Source organism: Oncorhynchus clarkii, chromosome 17, assembly GCF_045791955.1.
Source record: "Oncorhynchus clarkii lewisi isolate Uvic-CL-2024 chromosome 17, UVic_Ocla_1.0, whole genome shotgun sequence".
In the NCBI taxonomy this organism is placed as follows: Eukaryota; Metazoa; Chordata; class Actinopteri; order Salmoniformes; family Salmonidae; genus Oncorhynchus; species Oncorhynchus clarkii.
In genome coordinates, this window is record NC_092163.1 from 22598772 (window position 1) to 22614135 (window position 15364).

Genomic DNA, 15364 nt, shown 5'->3' on the forward strand with positions numbered 1-15364 from the left:
GTCGTTGGACATGCAGTTATTTCTCATACTACTCAATCTATCTCCGAGAACTATTGGTGGCCTACCTTGGCGCAGGACGTTATTCGATACGTCAACTCTTGTACAATATGTGATCAAACCGAATCCCCCCGGCACGCTCCAGCAGGGAAACTCCTTTCCGTGTGTTGTGGAAATTTCCTGTATTACCAAATCATGAGAGAACAAACCACACACAAGTCAGTTATATTATAAAGTCCATATTTAATTATATGAGCTTCACCATAGCCCTGTGACTCTCAGATCAATTCAGTGTCTATAAATGAATTCTCTGAGAGTGCTTACAAAACAGTTCATTTATAGCCAAGACACACCCATCTCAACTCACATGACAAATAACAGATCTTAGGAACATTACACAAATATTTTTTTACATGAAAGAGGAGTATCCCATAGCTAGATAGCATTAGCTATAAATTATTGTTCAGTTTGGTCTCCTAAACGAAGTTCTTATCTCGTTCTTGGTACCACTTAGGACCAAAACATTACCTCATCCAATGGCATATATCAATTGTCAATTCTAGATACTCCCATCTCAAATACACCCCCTCCTGGACAAGTTCACTAAGACAGTGAGCCTCTTAGGTCATATACTAAATCAAGATAAGGGCAACCTCAGAGAGGACATACAATAGGTACAGACACATTCCCATATGAAGACAAGCCTGACCTCTCCCCTCTCTGGGCCCCTAGTGACTAAGCCCTAGCAGAGAAGGGATAACTGCAAACTGCCAACAGTATTATCCAAAAGAAGACATCCTAATGACATATCTCACATAAGCATTATTATGTAAATAAAACATCTTATTTATGAATGTTACCTAACTAATTCTGATTGTTCCCCAACACGTGCCTCAGAATTCTTGGTCTCATCTATCCATTGACTTTGTCACTGATCTCCCATCCTCTGACGGTTTCACCACCATTTTAGTGGTTGTGGATAGAATTTCCAAATCCTGTTGTTTCATCCCTCTCTCTGATCTCCCTACTTCTCTCCAGGTCACTGAGGCACTATTCCAGCAGGTCTTCCGGTATTATGGCCTTCCGGAGGACATCGTCTCCGACGATGGCCTCCAATTCACCTCACAGGTATGGAGGGCCTTTATGGAGAAGCTCGGGGTTATGGTCAGCCTCACTTCCGGGTATAGGCCTCAGTCTAACGGGCAGGTGGAGAGGATGAACCAGGAGCTGGGGAGGTTACTGAGGAGTCACCGCCAGTGCCAGCAGGGAGAGTGGGCCCGAATTCTTCCATGGGTGGAGTACGCCCATAATTCGTTATGTCACTCTTCCACTGGGCTGACTCCCTTCCAGTGTGATTTTGGTTTTCAGACAGCCTTGGCTCCATGGACCCCGGGACAGACCGAAGCTCCTGCGGTGGATGAGTGGTTCAGGCGCGCAGAAGAAGTGTGGAGCAACGCTCAAGTGAGACTTCAGCGCACCGTCCACTGTCAGAAGTAGCAGGCAGACTGCCACAGCAGACTCCCGTGTTCCATCCTGGGGATTGTGTCTGGCTCTCTACCAGGAACCTCCAACTTCGCCTGCCCTGCAAGAAGTCAAGCCCCCGATTTGTGGGGCTGTTCAAGCTTCTCCGGAGGGTCAACGAGGTGACGTATAGGTTACAGCTTCCCAGTGACTACCGTATCTCACCTTCTTTTCATGTCTCTATTCTCAGGCTGGTGGTTCCTGGTCCCCTGACTGATGCTGTCCCATGACACCCCTCCGTCCCCTATGTCATCAGATCCCCACTAGACACCCAACGTTGTGGGGGTCGGCTCCAGTATGGCCAAGAGGCGCGGTGTTGGGTTCCGGTGGGGGACATTCTGGATCCCAACATCATCCGTGATATCCATCTTCGCTACCCGGACAGGCCCGCTCTCTGTCCTTGGGGCCGTCCCTCTGGCAGACGTTTTCCTGCGGCTGGAGCCGTGCGTCGGGGGTGGGGGTTTACTGTCACGCCTATTCCCGCTCTTCCCCTCTGGTGTTCGACCTTGCCGGACCTGGCAACTATTGTTACGCGCACCTGCGCATCATGAGGCACACCTGGACTCCATTACCTCACTCATTACCTCCCGCTTTATCCGGCACTCCCTTTAGGTTAATTCCCCAGATCAGGCCATCCCTCAATACTGTAAGACCGAGCAAGTAGGAGACTGATCAGAGGCTACCAAGAGTCCAATGACAACTTTGAAAGAGCTACAGGCTTTTATCGCCAAGACTGGTCAAAGTGTGCATGTGACAACAATATCCCAAGCACTCCACAATAGTGGAGGCTGGTGGGGGGAGATATAGGAGGACAGGCTCATTGTAATGCCTGGAAAGGAATACATGTAACGGTATCAAACATGTTTGACTCAGTTTCCATTTATTCCATTCCAGACATTACAATGAGCATGTCCTCCTATAGCTCCTCCGACCAGCCTCCTCTGCTCCACAAATCTGGCATGTATGATAGGGTGGCAAGAAAGAAGCCATTACCTCATTATATCCCAACTAAACTTTTTGGCCTAAATGCAACGCGTAATTTTGGCCCAAATCCAACATGGCACATCACCCAAACAATACGGTCCCTACTGGGAAGCATGGTGGTGGCAGCCACCATGTTTCTCACCGTCAAGGACTGTGGCACTCATCAGGGGCCTCATTCATAAATGTTGTGTAAGCACAAAATATGCCCTAAAACGTGTGCACCAGTTCACGCAAAAGTTGGCATTAATAAAAACTGAACTTGATGTAGGCTACACAGTTTCTAGTGTAGTATAGCATTGCAGGAAGGCAAAAGTAGCCTTATAACATACAGTATAATTTACCAGGTGAACAGACAGTTGATATTTTGCATGGAAGTGCACAGGCTACCACTGTAAGTAGGCCTAATGTATAGAAGAAGAAAAAAAATTAGCAGACAATGTTTCAGAATTTGAGGGTATTGCAGCATATTTAGTTTCGGGAAAAAGTTAATGCAAAAAAATATTGAATTCAAACGATAGGTTTACAGGTCCACAACAATTTGCAATCGTGTTTGTCTTTCAGATACAGCAAATGTCACTGCAATAGAAAATATTGTTTCAGCACCTCTGTCACCTGTGCTCCCTCTCCGGCCTCTAGGTCACCAGGCTGCTCGTTATGGTGCACACCTGTCACCATCGTTATGCGCGTTATCAGACTCACCTGGACTCCATCACTTACGTTACCTTCCATATATGTCACTCCCTTTTGTTCCTTCCCCAGGCGTTATCTTTTCAGTTTCATGTCTGTGTGCTGTTCGAGTTTCTTGTTTTGTATTATGTTCCGTTTATTTATTAAAACACTCACTCCCTGAACTTGCTTCCCGACTCTCAGCGCACATCATTACAACCTCGAAAGACATTCGATCAAGTTCGCAATTGCTATTTACTTTAGATCCCGTGTTGGCCTAATTACAATACTTCCAAAGTATACAGCAAATAAGGGCGTTATTTTCACCATAAAAGGTGAATGGTGGTCATTATTCAGGCGGAGTCATAATGTTCATTCATGCGCGCACTGTGTTACGACAGGTCTGAAACGTGCGTATGTATGATGTGCGTCGAGTTTATAAATCAATGTTTTTGTGAGTGCAGTCTTTAAAGAAAGTGATATTTAATTACTTTAAAATGGACACAACATTTATAAATAAGACCCCAGGATAGAAGGGAAAATAAATGGAGCAATGCACAGAAAAGCCTTCGAGGAAAACCTGCTGCCCTCTGCAAGAAAACTGATACTGGGATGGAAGTTCACCTATCAGCATGACAATGACCTGAAGCACACAGCCAAAGCTACAGTGGTGTGGCTAAGGAATAAAAAGGCAAATGTCCCAGTCAGAGTCCCGACTTAAATCCAATCAACACTCCCCAAGGAACTTGACAGAGCTTGAACAGTTTTGTGAAGAAGAATGGATGAATATCGCCAACTCCAGGTGTGAAAAGTTGGTAGAGACCCATCCCAACAGACCAAGTATTAACTCAGGGGGGTGGAGACTTATCCAATTATGATACTTCAGTTTTGTATTTTTTATATATCATTTTTTTTTCAGAATAAAAACAAATTCTCCTTAAAAGTGTGGAGTGTGGTGTGTAGATACGTGTGGGGGGATGAATGAAACTCTGGGGCACTGACACAAAATGTAAAAGTTCAAGAGACTTTCTTTAGGCACTGTATGTCTTTGAAACATTAAATCATTCAAAACAGTTAAGAAATGTGGAACAATTTAGTGGATTACTTCATTGGTTAGACAGCACCTGCCTCCTCAGTTTATGCTGCAGACCAATCAGTTTCCTCTCTAACTGCTCTCCCAACTCCACAGCATCTTCGGGCAAGTGCTGACTTACCTGTCTGCTGCATCTTCTTGATTAAATGGCATACCGGCTAAAAGGTCAGATTCACTGTCAAGTTCCAGGGAAAGCATTCCCAACTAGGGTTGCAAAGGGTCAGACATTTTCCATGGGAAGTTAAGACTGGGAATTTGGAGAATTTTGCTTACATTCATCAAAAATGTTAGCTTATAACAGTAAACCTTTTTTTTGGTGGGATACACAAATAATTTCTAGGTCTTGTGGCATATTTTGGTTAAACTATCCCCAATTTAATGGAATTGCAACCCTCTGCATGCACAGTGCATTCTTCCATCACATGCACAGCTGACTCTCAAGATCTTACACACTAATGAGATGCTATTGAGCCCACACTATTACACTGTCTGAGCCAAGGACTACATGCTTTCTGGTAAGATTTGATTACAATACTGGGTGGGGTGAATATATTTTATATGACATACATTATTTTTTGTTAACTAGCAAATAATAGCATACAGCAAAGTGGGTTTAAATCATTTCTAACTTGTTAAAATTTCTGCTGGTTAGTTTTTACTACCATGTGGGTTTTTTGCTTGCTTGAGCCTGCTAACTGAGGAGTGTTAATTCACCTGTTTCTATACATGTTTAATTTTAAAAATATATACAGTATATCCAATGCAAAAAACATCTACATTTAAATGGTATTAATATTCATTTGCAAATAGTTCCATTAATTCCCACATATTCCCATTAATTCCCACAGAATGTTTCCACCTCTGAATATTCCCCAAAATGTGCAACCCTATTCCCAACCCTCATTATCTGATGTGCAATAATATGCCTACTACACCGAGCTGGCCAGTAAAAGAGGAAATGGTCATTTGCATGTCTGACTCACCCTAACATAACTGTCTGGTATGATAAAGACTTCAATAACAAAATATGCAATGAATCCAAGAGATTATTTCATGATTTGGATGTTCAATTGTGTAAATACAATGGCAAAAACACGTACACTACCGTTCCAAAGTTTGGGGTCACTTAGAAATGTCCTTGTTTCCATGAAAACATACATGAAATGAGTAGCAAAATGAATATGAAATATAGTCAAGAGATTGACAAGGTTATAAATAATGATTTTTAATTGAAATAATAATTGTGGCATTCTAGTTGTCAATTTGTTGAGGTAATCTGAAGAGATTTCACACCATGCGTCCTTTTTTGCCCCACTGTATCATTCTTAGGACATGAAAGGGTCCTGCCACCATTGTAATCTAATCAAGAGCGGATACAGGCATTATTGGGCATGAACAAGCAGGAAGCCTGGATTGAAAGATAATGGTGGCAGATGACCTGAGGGAAGTAACTTCATTAACGTGTGGAATTGACTCATATGCTGTGTGTGTATAAATACAGAGCCAGTGCTCTGGGAAAGTGTGTGTTCCGCGGACCATCTAGGCTTCTGATATGTTTGTATTAAAAGCCTATATTGAACTCACAAGTTCTTGTAAGTGTTATATTTTGAAACGATTCTCCACGACACTGTGCTAACATAATTGTAAAAGGGTTTTCTAATGATCAATTACCTAACACAATGTGCCATTGGAACACAGGAGTGATGGTTACTGATAATGGGCCTCTCTAGATATTCCATAAAAGAAATCCGTTTCCAGCTACAATAGGGGCGACAGGGTAGCCTAGTGGTTAGAGTGTTGGACTAGTAACCGGACTAGTAACCGGAAGGTTGCAAGTTCAAACCCCGAGCTGACAAGGTACAAATCTGTCGTTCTGCCCCTGAACAGGCAGTTAACCCACTGTTCCTAGGCCGTCATTGAAAATAAGAATTCGTTCTTAACTGACTTGCCTAGTTAAATAAAGGTAAAATAAATAAATTGTCATTAACAACATCAACAATGTCTACACTGTATTTCTGATCAAATTGATGTTATTTTAATGGACAAAAAATGTGCTTTTCTTTCAAAAACAAGGACATTTCTAAGTGACCCCAAACTTTTGAACGGTAGTGTATATCTCTCTGCAAAAACAGTCAGGTAGGTTTTAGTGTACACATTTTCAAGGAAAATAAAGATTTAGCTGAGTAAGTCGAGTTTCAAGGTCCTTGGTGTCCACATCACCAACGAACTATCATGGTCCAAACACACATTGACTCGGTACCGGTACACCCGGTATATAGCCTTGTTATTGTTATTTTATTGTGTTAGTTTGTATTATTTTTTACTGTAGTTTATTTAGTAAATATTTTCTTAACTCTTTCTTGCACTGCATTGTTGGTTAAGGGCATGTAAGTAAGCATTTCACGGTAAGATCAACACCTGTTGTGTTTGGCGCATGTGACAAATACAATTTGATTTGATCTGACATGTGTGTCATCCCAGTGCATGAGATATGAACTGGATGGAGCTGTGTTGACTACTGTCCTTTTCACACAAAGATCCTGATGAAAGGTGGGACGATTCAGTTCTCCATAAGTGGGGATCTGACGTTTTTGGTTTAAAAATAATTTCAGTGGAAAGCAACCAAGGAGAGCAAATTTGGCCATTTTTGAGATTTCAAATAGATTCGAAAATATCAAATTCCCGGGCTGTGTGGCTCAGCACAGCTTTCAGAAAACCTGCCATTTTAGTGTGTTTGAGGCAAACACTTGCATCTTGATATTATATGGAGTAATAATCTAAAATGTAATCAGCTGTTTTTAAGAATGTAACTGTTATCCGATTAAACCATTTATTTAAAGTAATTTGGTCCGATTACAGTTACTTCATTTTTGTAATCTGATTATGTAATCCCTGTTATGCGTGAGTACCAAAACCTGCTCTTCTCTCACAGTACAATGTCACTGACATTGGAAGACTACCAATCTCCCTTTGAAACAATTTACCCCTTTCCAGACAGAGTGCCTCGTGGCAGATTTTATACATTCTTGAGGAGATTGATTCGCCAAGGGCCAACTCTGATCACTCATCATTTTCACATGATTAGAAAAACATCAGTATAGTGGTATATGTGATAGGCAAAGACTGGAGGGCAATGTTGTTAATGATTTTGTCTAGGTCTATTTGTTCTGCAATTGTACATGTAAGTTATCCTTTACTTTAAAAAAACAATTACAAAAAAATATGTATATAACGTAATAATTCCTTAGGTTTAAAAAAAATAAAAAATCTTGGTGATGTTTCACACTCAAATAATAGTAGTGCAGAGAAGTTACATACAAACTACTTACATAAAGCAACAAGATCATGACCCTTCTCAGATTCAACAGTGACTGAAACATGAGAGACTCCCGTTGTTTTAAAGGGGAGGAGTTGGGAGTAGTAAGTGTGCCTCTCCCATTCACACACGTCTCACACCAGCATACACAGATGGAGGCTACTCGATCTTGACAGAGTGGAGACCGTGGAAGCGTTGCTGAACACGAGGACCTGAAGGAAGAGAAGGAGAAGAAAGGAGATAAGGAGAGGGGGATAATAATGGAGTGCAAGGAGAATGTGATCCACTTCCTCAGCTGGGGGTTCATCGTCGGTGCAGTGGCGTATCTCCTTCAGCAGACCAGGACCCAGACCCCGTATGGACGCTACGTGACCTTGGATGGGACCCCAGGGAGGACCTGTCCTGCCAAGCTGGCCTGGTTCCTCCAGGAACTGCCTTCTTTCCTGGTGCCCATGCTCCTTCTGCTCTCCACTGACACACAGCCCAGCCTGGGCAAAGACCTTCTTCTCTGGACCTTCTGTCTGCACTACTTCCAAAGGTATGTGTACACATTAGATTGGTCCCCGATCTGTAAGTATACAAATGTGATGAAAGAAATAAAAGCTGAAATAAATCATTCTCTCTACTATTATTCTGACATTTCACATTTGTAAAATAAAGTGCTGATCCTAACTGACCTAAAACAGGAAATGTTTACTGGGATTAAATGTCAGGAATTGTGAAAACTGAGTTTAAATGTATTTGGCTAAGGTTGGTGGCAAGAATTTGGTATACTTTAAATTGAAAAACTAAGTGTTGAGTCAAGTGTAGTTGTTTGTAGCAGTTTATAAACCATGTGCCATGGAATTGGTACATCAAAAATCTCCTCCCATTTATTTTGCAGCCTGTATAGGGCAGCTGTCACATTTTTTGTCCTCAGATGAAATTTATATATTTTTCTATTTATGCCAGTTCCTTTCGGACAATTTGTATCTTTAATATACAGCAGGCAAACAAGTTCCCTTCCTTCTCCCTTTTCCACTTGCCTCCTTGTAAATTTGGATTGAGCAGATGTTCCCATTTATTTTCGATAACTGCATATGCGACATAACTCCTCCATTTCTATTCATAATAGAATTAATAAATATTGTAAAAATGTTAAAAAAATTCCATCATGTTTTTTTATTAATCATTAATTATATTTGAGTTTAACCATAACATTTGTTGTATTATTTGTTCTATCTTTTCTGGAGGATAAAACTGAAATTATAACCAGCTTTGTATGGCTTGTTTAAGAGTGTAACGAGTGCGCTGAGAGTCGAGAAGCAAGTTCATGGAGTGAGAGTTTTAATAAATAAAAGAAACAATTAACACAAAACACAAACAACGCACCAACATGAAAACAGAGTCAATAACACCTGAGGAAAGAACCAAGGGGAATGACAGATATCGGGAAGATAATCAAGGAGGTGAGGAAGTCTAGGTGAGTGTCATAAGGTGCAGGTGCACGAGACGATGGTGACAGGTGTGCGGGATAATCAGCAGCCTGATGACCTAGAGGCCGGGGAGGGAGTATACGTGACAGAAAGGGCAATACTTTAAACTAAATTTCATTTTCAATTAGTCGGAAATGAGAAGTTGTAATCTATATGAAGGCAAAAAAGCCATTTTTGAACAAAGGATGAACTTTTCTTAATAATCTACTGGAGAACCATTTTGGGTTTAAGTATACCTTATGTATGAGTGAAGCTTTTAGTGAGAGGTTTAAAGCTTTAATATTTTATCATTTTAGCCTGGCATGGCAGGAAGCCTACTGGTTAGAGTGTTGGACTAGTAACCCAAAGGTTGCAAGATCAAATCCCCGAGCTGACAAGGTAAAAATCTGTCATTCTTCCTGAACAAGGCAGTTAACACACTGTTCCTAGGCCATCATTGAAAATAAGACTTTGTTCTTAACTGACTTGCCTGGTTAAATAAAGGTAAAATATAAATAGGCACATTTAATTTAGTCTGGCTTAGCATTCCAAATAAAATTAAATGTTTTTTGCTCATATGATTTTAAAAATGAATCATCTGGAGTAGGCAATGCCATTAGTAAGTAAATCCTACTGTTGTCTGATCTCTTATATAGTCAAAACCTGTGGAGAACAATCAACGGAGACCGGGTGTGAACATATTTACATGGTAGGGAATTGAACGTGCATCAAATTCACAACTGCCCTTAAACCAGGTCAGCACACCTACATGAATGTATGTTAGTCACCATCTTCTGCCATACCAAACTTTACTCAACAGGGTCATGTCCAGTATGGAGAAAATGTTTCGAAAGAGGGAGGTAATACCTGAACTTGTCCAATAAGAAACAATATTTTTGAGTTATGTTGCAATATTACTTTCCCCACTGAACATGACCCTGGGCTTTGAGATGAGCCACCAAGCACATAAGCCCTTACCTGGAGTTCACTCAAAAAACAGGAGAGGAAGGAGCAGAAGTCAGAACAGAAGTGCCCTTGGATGTAACTAAAATCCTGTTCCACTATTTACTAGTGTTACAGGGAATGGGAAGTATGTATGTAGATTGACTAGAGGCTCAGGGTGAAGGGAGGGGAACCGTTAAACAGTACCCACTCGATCAGTATAGGGCACAATTTTGTAGTTGCAGATTGTCGAACGTTGCAGATAGAAATGTAATGAAGAGATGACGTGATCCCTTATTCTACTTGTTACAGGGGAATGTTTGTTCTACCTAATCTATTTCTATCTACGTTAAGAAACACGGCCCTGCATGGCTTCCAGGTACTCACAGTTTGTACACAGCAGTGCTATATTAACCCATCTTTGACTTGATTTCTTTAATCAATATTTTTCTGTTTTTTACAAGAACGTTCATCTACTCCTTGCTGACCAAAGGCCGCCCTTCCCCTCTCTACATTGTCTTCTCTGCGTTAGTCTTCTGTTCCGTCAACGGTTTTCTCCAAGGCCACTACATGCTCCACTGTGCCACGTACGATGACACGTGGCAGACCGACATTCGTCTAGGCACCGGTAAGTGAGATCTGAGATCCAAGCGGAAATGGTTTAGCAGTCCCAGCCCTTATTCAGAATATTTCAGTGCCTGGATGATGTTCACAGACATTTGGCAGTCATTTGGTATCCTATGTCGAAGCCCTAAATAAAATGCAATAGATTTATTTACAAAGTAATGTAATTTCAACCTTTAAAGGGTAACATTTGATAACTGCTAGAGCTACTGTAGATTAAGTCTGAGATCATTAAAAAAACATGTAATTGGTTAGGAAAACACACAACAGGAAAACCAGCCGTGCAGTCTGGGAGACTCTAATCTGGCCAGAGAACTTTGAGGCTTTCAGCCTGGAACTGTGACGAAACAAGTTTGCATTTGCTTCCTCCTTGTCAATGTTCTGTGTTTAATGGTCATTTACTGAGGCTAGATTCTTCAAAACATGTATTTCTTGGTCCCAGCAGGATATGGGACGACTATTTTGACAATATTCTTCCACAAGAATAGAAATAATGATTTGTTGACAGTCTGAGTTTGGGGTTGCATTGTACAAGCTTCTGCCAGCATGAAAGCTTTTAAAACCCATTTGAGTTTTTTAAAGAACTAGAATTTAGTTTGCAATAAGCACCTGTAATGTTTTTTTCAGGTTTGCTGATGTTTTTCCTGGGAATGGCCATCAACATTCACAGCGACCACATTCTTCTAAATTTGAGAAAACCCGGAGAGGTTGTTTACAAGATTCCAAAAGGTACAAGATGGAATTCTGGATAACAGATGTCCAGCAGTGTTTCGGCATATGTTCCAGTCTTGTGAAACAATAGCAAAAACGTGGATCTTTAGCCAAATAACCATGTTATGTACTCTTTACTTAGCCACTGTCCACACAACCATGTGATGATAAACAGAACAAGCAGAGCATATTCAGAACATTCTGGTGTCAATGTGACCTTTTGCATTTATCTCTACTTCCTTTTGCTTTAAGGGCTATCTATGCCTGTGCTGATCGAAAGATGTTTAAAGGCCCAGTGCAGTCAAAATGCATTTTTTCTGTGTTTATCATACTGTACAACAGCTAATGACACTAACACTGTAAAGTGTGAAGTGTGAAAAAAACAACTATTTCCTGATAATTGGCTTTCCATGGTGACGTCACCATGTGCTAAATTGGTTAATACACCAATAACAGAGTTCCAAATCTCTCTGCCAATAACAGCTAGTTTTCAGTTTCCCCCTCCCCACTCAGACAGTCCTGGCAAAATTCTAGATTGAGACAGATTTTTTGTTGTTGCTAAAAAACTGTTTTTGCCCATTTTATTAAAAAGTATATTACAGTAAGGTACTTAATTGTTACCCAGAAACTTCTGCATTGGGCCTTTAATTGCTAATGTAATCACCAGGGTCATAGAAGATTGTGAGCAACGTACGTACACAAGGCATTCAAAGTTTGGCCAAGAAACTTCAGACACAGGAAGCAAACATTCCAGCTTTCTGGGCCATTACTTAACGGAAAGGTTCAAAAGGAACATCTTGCAACTATTATCAGAACCATGCGGAAAAAGCTGGAGAAAAGTGAAACAGGAAAGAAGGCCACAGCAGATCTGTTTTCACCCACCTCCGTGTTGAATTAACTGTCCAAGTAGTATATTCAAACAATGGATCCCTTGACATGGGGTGCTGGGTCAAGAAAAATGTAACAGATGTGAAGTAGGGTCTGAAAAGGTCAGGGATTGAAATGTTGTGAACTACTTTTACGGTATGAGTGTACAGACCCTACTTCATTACTACAATACTGAAATAACTGTCTGACACTTTATATTCCAGGGGGAATGTTTGAGTATGTCTCCGGAGCAAACTTCTTTGGAGAGATTCTGGAGTGGTGCGGGTATGCCCTAGCAACGTGGTCCCTAACGACGTTCTCCTTTGCCCTTTTCACCATGTGCTCGATTGGACCGCGGGCCTACCACCACCACAGGTACTGACAGTTCCAACCTCAAGAGCCTTCTGTAATCTCTTCATGTTCATACTCACACTGATACACTCGTGTTCACTGGTATTGATACAACTATAGATCTTTCAGCAAAGCAATGAGCCCGGACTGTCTTGTTGGCATTTTACAATGGAAAAGCATGGTAGTAGGATTCCTTCAATCTGACACTGTATTCTCTTTCAGGTACTATCAAGAGAAGTTTGAAGACTACCCTCGGTCGAGGAAAGCTGTGATACCTTTCATATTATAAGAAGAACAGCAAACCAGAGAAGCCTTAATAAATGGACTGACCTAGCTAAAATCATTAGTCATAGCCATGATATTGGCATTTACTGAACTCTGAAATCAAATGTATTTATATAGCCCTTCTTACATCAGCTGATATCTCAAAGTGCTGTACCGAAACCCAGCCTAAAACCCCAAACAGCAAGCAATGCAGGTGTAGAAGCACGGTGTCTAGGAAAAACTCCAGAGAAAGCCCAAAACCTAGGAAGAAACCTAGAGAGGAACCAGGCTATGAGGGGTGGTCAGTCCTCTTCTGGCTGTGCCGGGTGGAGATTATAACAGAACATGGCCAAGATGTTCAAATGTTCATATATGACCAGCATGGTCAAATAATAATAATCACAGTAGTTGTCGAGGGTGCAACAAGTCAGCACCTCAGGAGTAAATGTCTGCTGGCTTTTCATAGCCGATCATTAAGAGTATCTCTACCGCTCCTGCTGTCTCTAGAGTTGAAAACAGCAGGTCTGGTACAGGTAGCACGTCCGGTGAACAGGTCAGGGTTCCAAAGCCGCTTGTCCTATATTGCTCTTTTCTGTGGAGCCCATTTGACCAAGCTTTAGCTTTCAGTAACTAGACATATTGAACCTATCATCTCATTGTACTCAGAGCTATCATATTCCACCCTTGCAGCAACATATCTGTAATGCCATACTCCAAAATACTTGGGAGGAATGAATTATGTGGCAGCATTTATCATGGTCAAAGCTCAATGAAGGATAAAGAATTCAAGGTGAAGAGAAAGGGGGGTGGTGGGTAGGTCTTGAAAGAATAACATATTTTATGTTGAAAGGGATGACTGACAGCCTTTTCTTCTTTGTGCAAAAAGGTATCTCGTGGACAGATGAGCTACTTCACTTTTGGAAAGGCTCATTAAATCTCTGCTTATTTACCTTGGGTCTGAAAAAAAACCTTGGTCTGTTTGTTTTTCTTATGCAGTTTATCAAATAATATGTGATTAATAACTGCTGCATATGCGATTACACTTTTTAATTTCATGCTTGCTTGGTTAGATAAGTCCAAAGGCAATGTCATCCTTCATTAGGTGGGACAAAGGCTCAGCTTACTGGAAAGCATGTAACTTGAATATCTGGCTACGCAGTGACATTCATCAATCAAGTTCCAGAGAGATGGCAAACATTGCCACCCTCGGAAACTAGTCGAGCTAGTGCATCACTGAGGTTCTTGACAGACAAGCTTAAAAGTACGTGTTATGACATGACAGTAGTTGTAATCCTCTTATTCTAACCCTAGAGGGCAGTATAAGCTTTTTCATGTGAGTATCATGTTTTAGAGAGCGCAACAACATGATAGTCCACTAAAAGCAGACATTGGCCACATTAATATTTCAATCCAAGGTGGCTTTTTAATTTCCTTCATTGGCACCGATCTGGAGAAAGAGCAGTGCTGATGACGGAAAAGATGAAACTCTTTCCACCTTACTGAGCCAGCCGAGCTGTGTTGCGCTGGCCTGGTTACGCATTCACCATCGTTTTCTGGAACCATGCTGGAAAGGAGCATGTGAAAATAAAATCTCTGAACCAGCACAGTACAGTTTGGGTCAGCACGATAAAGTGAAAACAGCTTTAAAGATGTTGAAGATGGAACATGTTAAGAATGGAGGTCCCAATATTGACTTGCTTAGTTAAAGGTTAAATAAAATAATATTGCATTAAATTGCGATGGTACTTAAACCCACTCCTTGGTCTAATTTAATATAATCTAAAATTTTGTTTCAATGGAAAGAATCAAATGTTTGCTTTTCATGACTGACATTTTAAATGTAATCGATTATGTGATGTCTGTCTGTAAAGTGTCTTGAAATGCAGCCCTGATCTTCACTGGGTGAAACATGTTCATACTCCGCACACCTGTCAGCAAGTTACTCTGCAGTTTGACTTATTGTGAAATTCATAGTTTAATTTGATCTCTAACAGAGGAATAACATTTGCAGCTAATCAAGCACAGGTAATTACATCATTATCTTGAGTTCAGAGTTCAATTCCATTTACTCCACACGTGAGTCGTTAAAAATATAGTAGTCCACTGGCAAAACGCCTCACCACCAGTCACTCCTGGGAATCCTTCTCTTTCAGTGACATCTCAGAGCGAGCGACGCTTCTCATAGCCCTCTGCATGAGCCAGGTGGTTAAATGGATGCCAACAAAGGACCCCCCAACCACCCACAGCCAGTTCTTCCTCAACCAGCTCTGGGGCTTCATAGTCTCAGTCCATTATATAGCCTAGTAGGTGTTGTCCTTTCTGAAGGATGTGTACGTCACTGGAACAAAAGAGAGAAAAATGAAGATTCAAGATACTCGTGGTTCCCTACCATGTCAACTCAGAAAGAAGGTGATCTACACAACTGAAGGATGTGTCACTTTAAATATGTTTAGGCTACAACAAGACCTTGACATGCCTCAGATTACATCAAGAATGATAGGATGATAATCATGATTCATGACATGGGGCGGCAGGGTAGCCTAGTGGTTAGAGCGTTGGACTAGTAACCGGAAG

At 41.1% G+C, this 15364-nt stretch overlaps 1 protein-coding gene across 1 annotated transcript; it reads left to right on the top strand.

The window, feature by feature from the left end:
- Positions 1-7689: 7689 nt before the first annotated feature.
- On the top strand, positions 7690-14541 carry LOC139370546 (3-oxo-5-alpha-steroid 4-dehydrogenase 2-like). Its single transcript, XM_071110107.1, has 5 exons — positions 7690-8115; positions 10438-10601; positions 11225-11326; positions 12400-12550; positions 12749-14541. Exons 1-5 carry the CDS (start codon positions 7838-7840, stop codon positions 12813-12815), a joined length of 762 nt encoding a protein of 253 aa, XP_070966208.1. The 5' UTR covers positions 7690-7837; the 3' UTR covers positions 12816-14541.
- Positions 14542-15364: the final 823 nt, after the last annotated feature.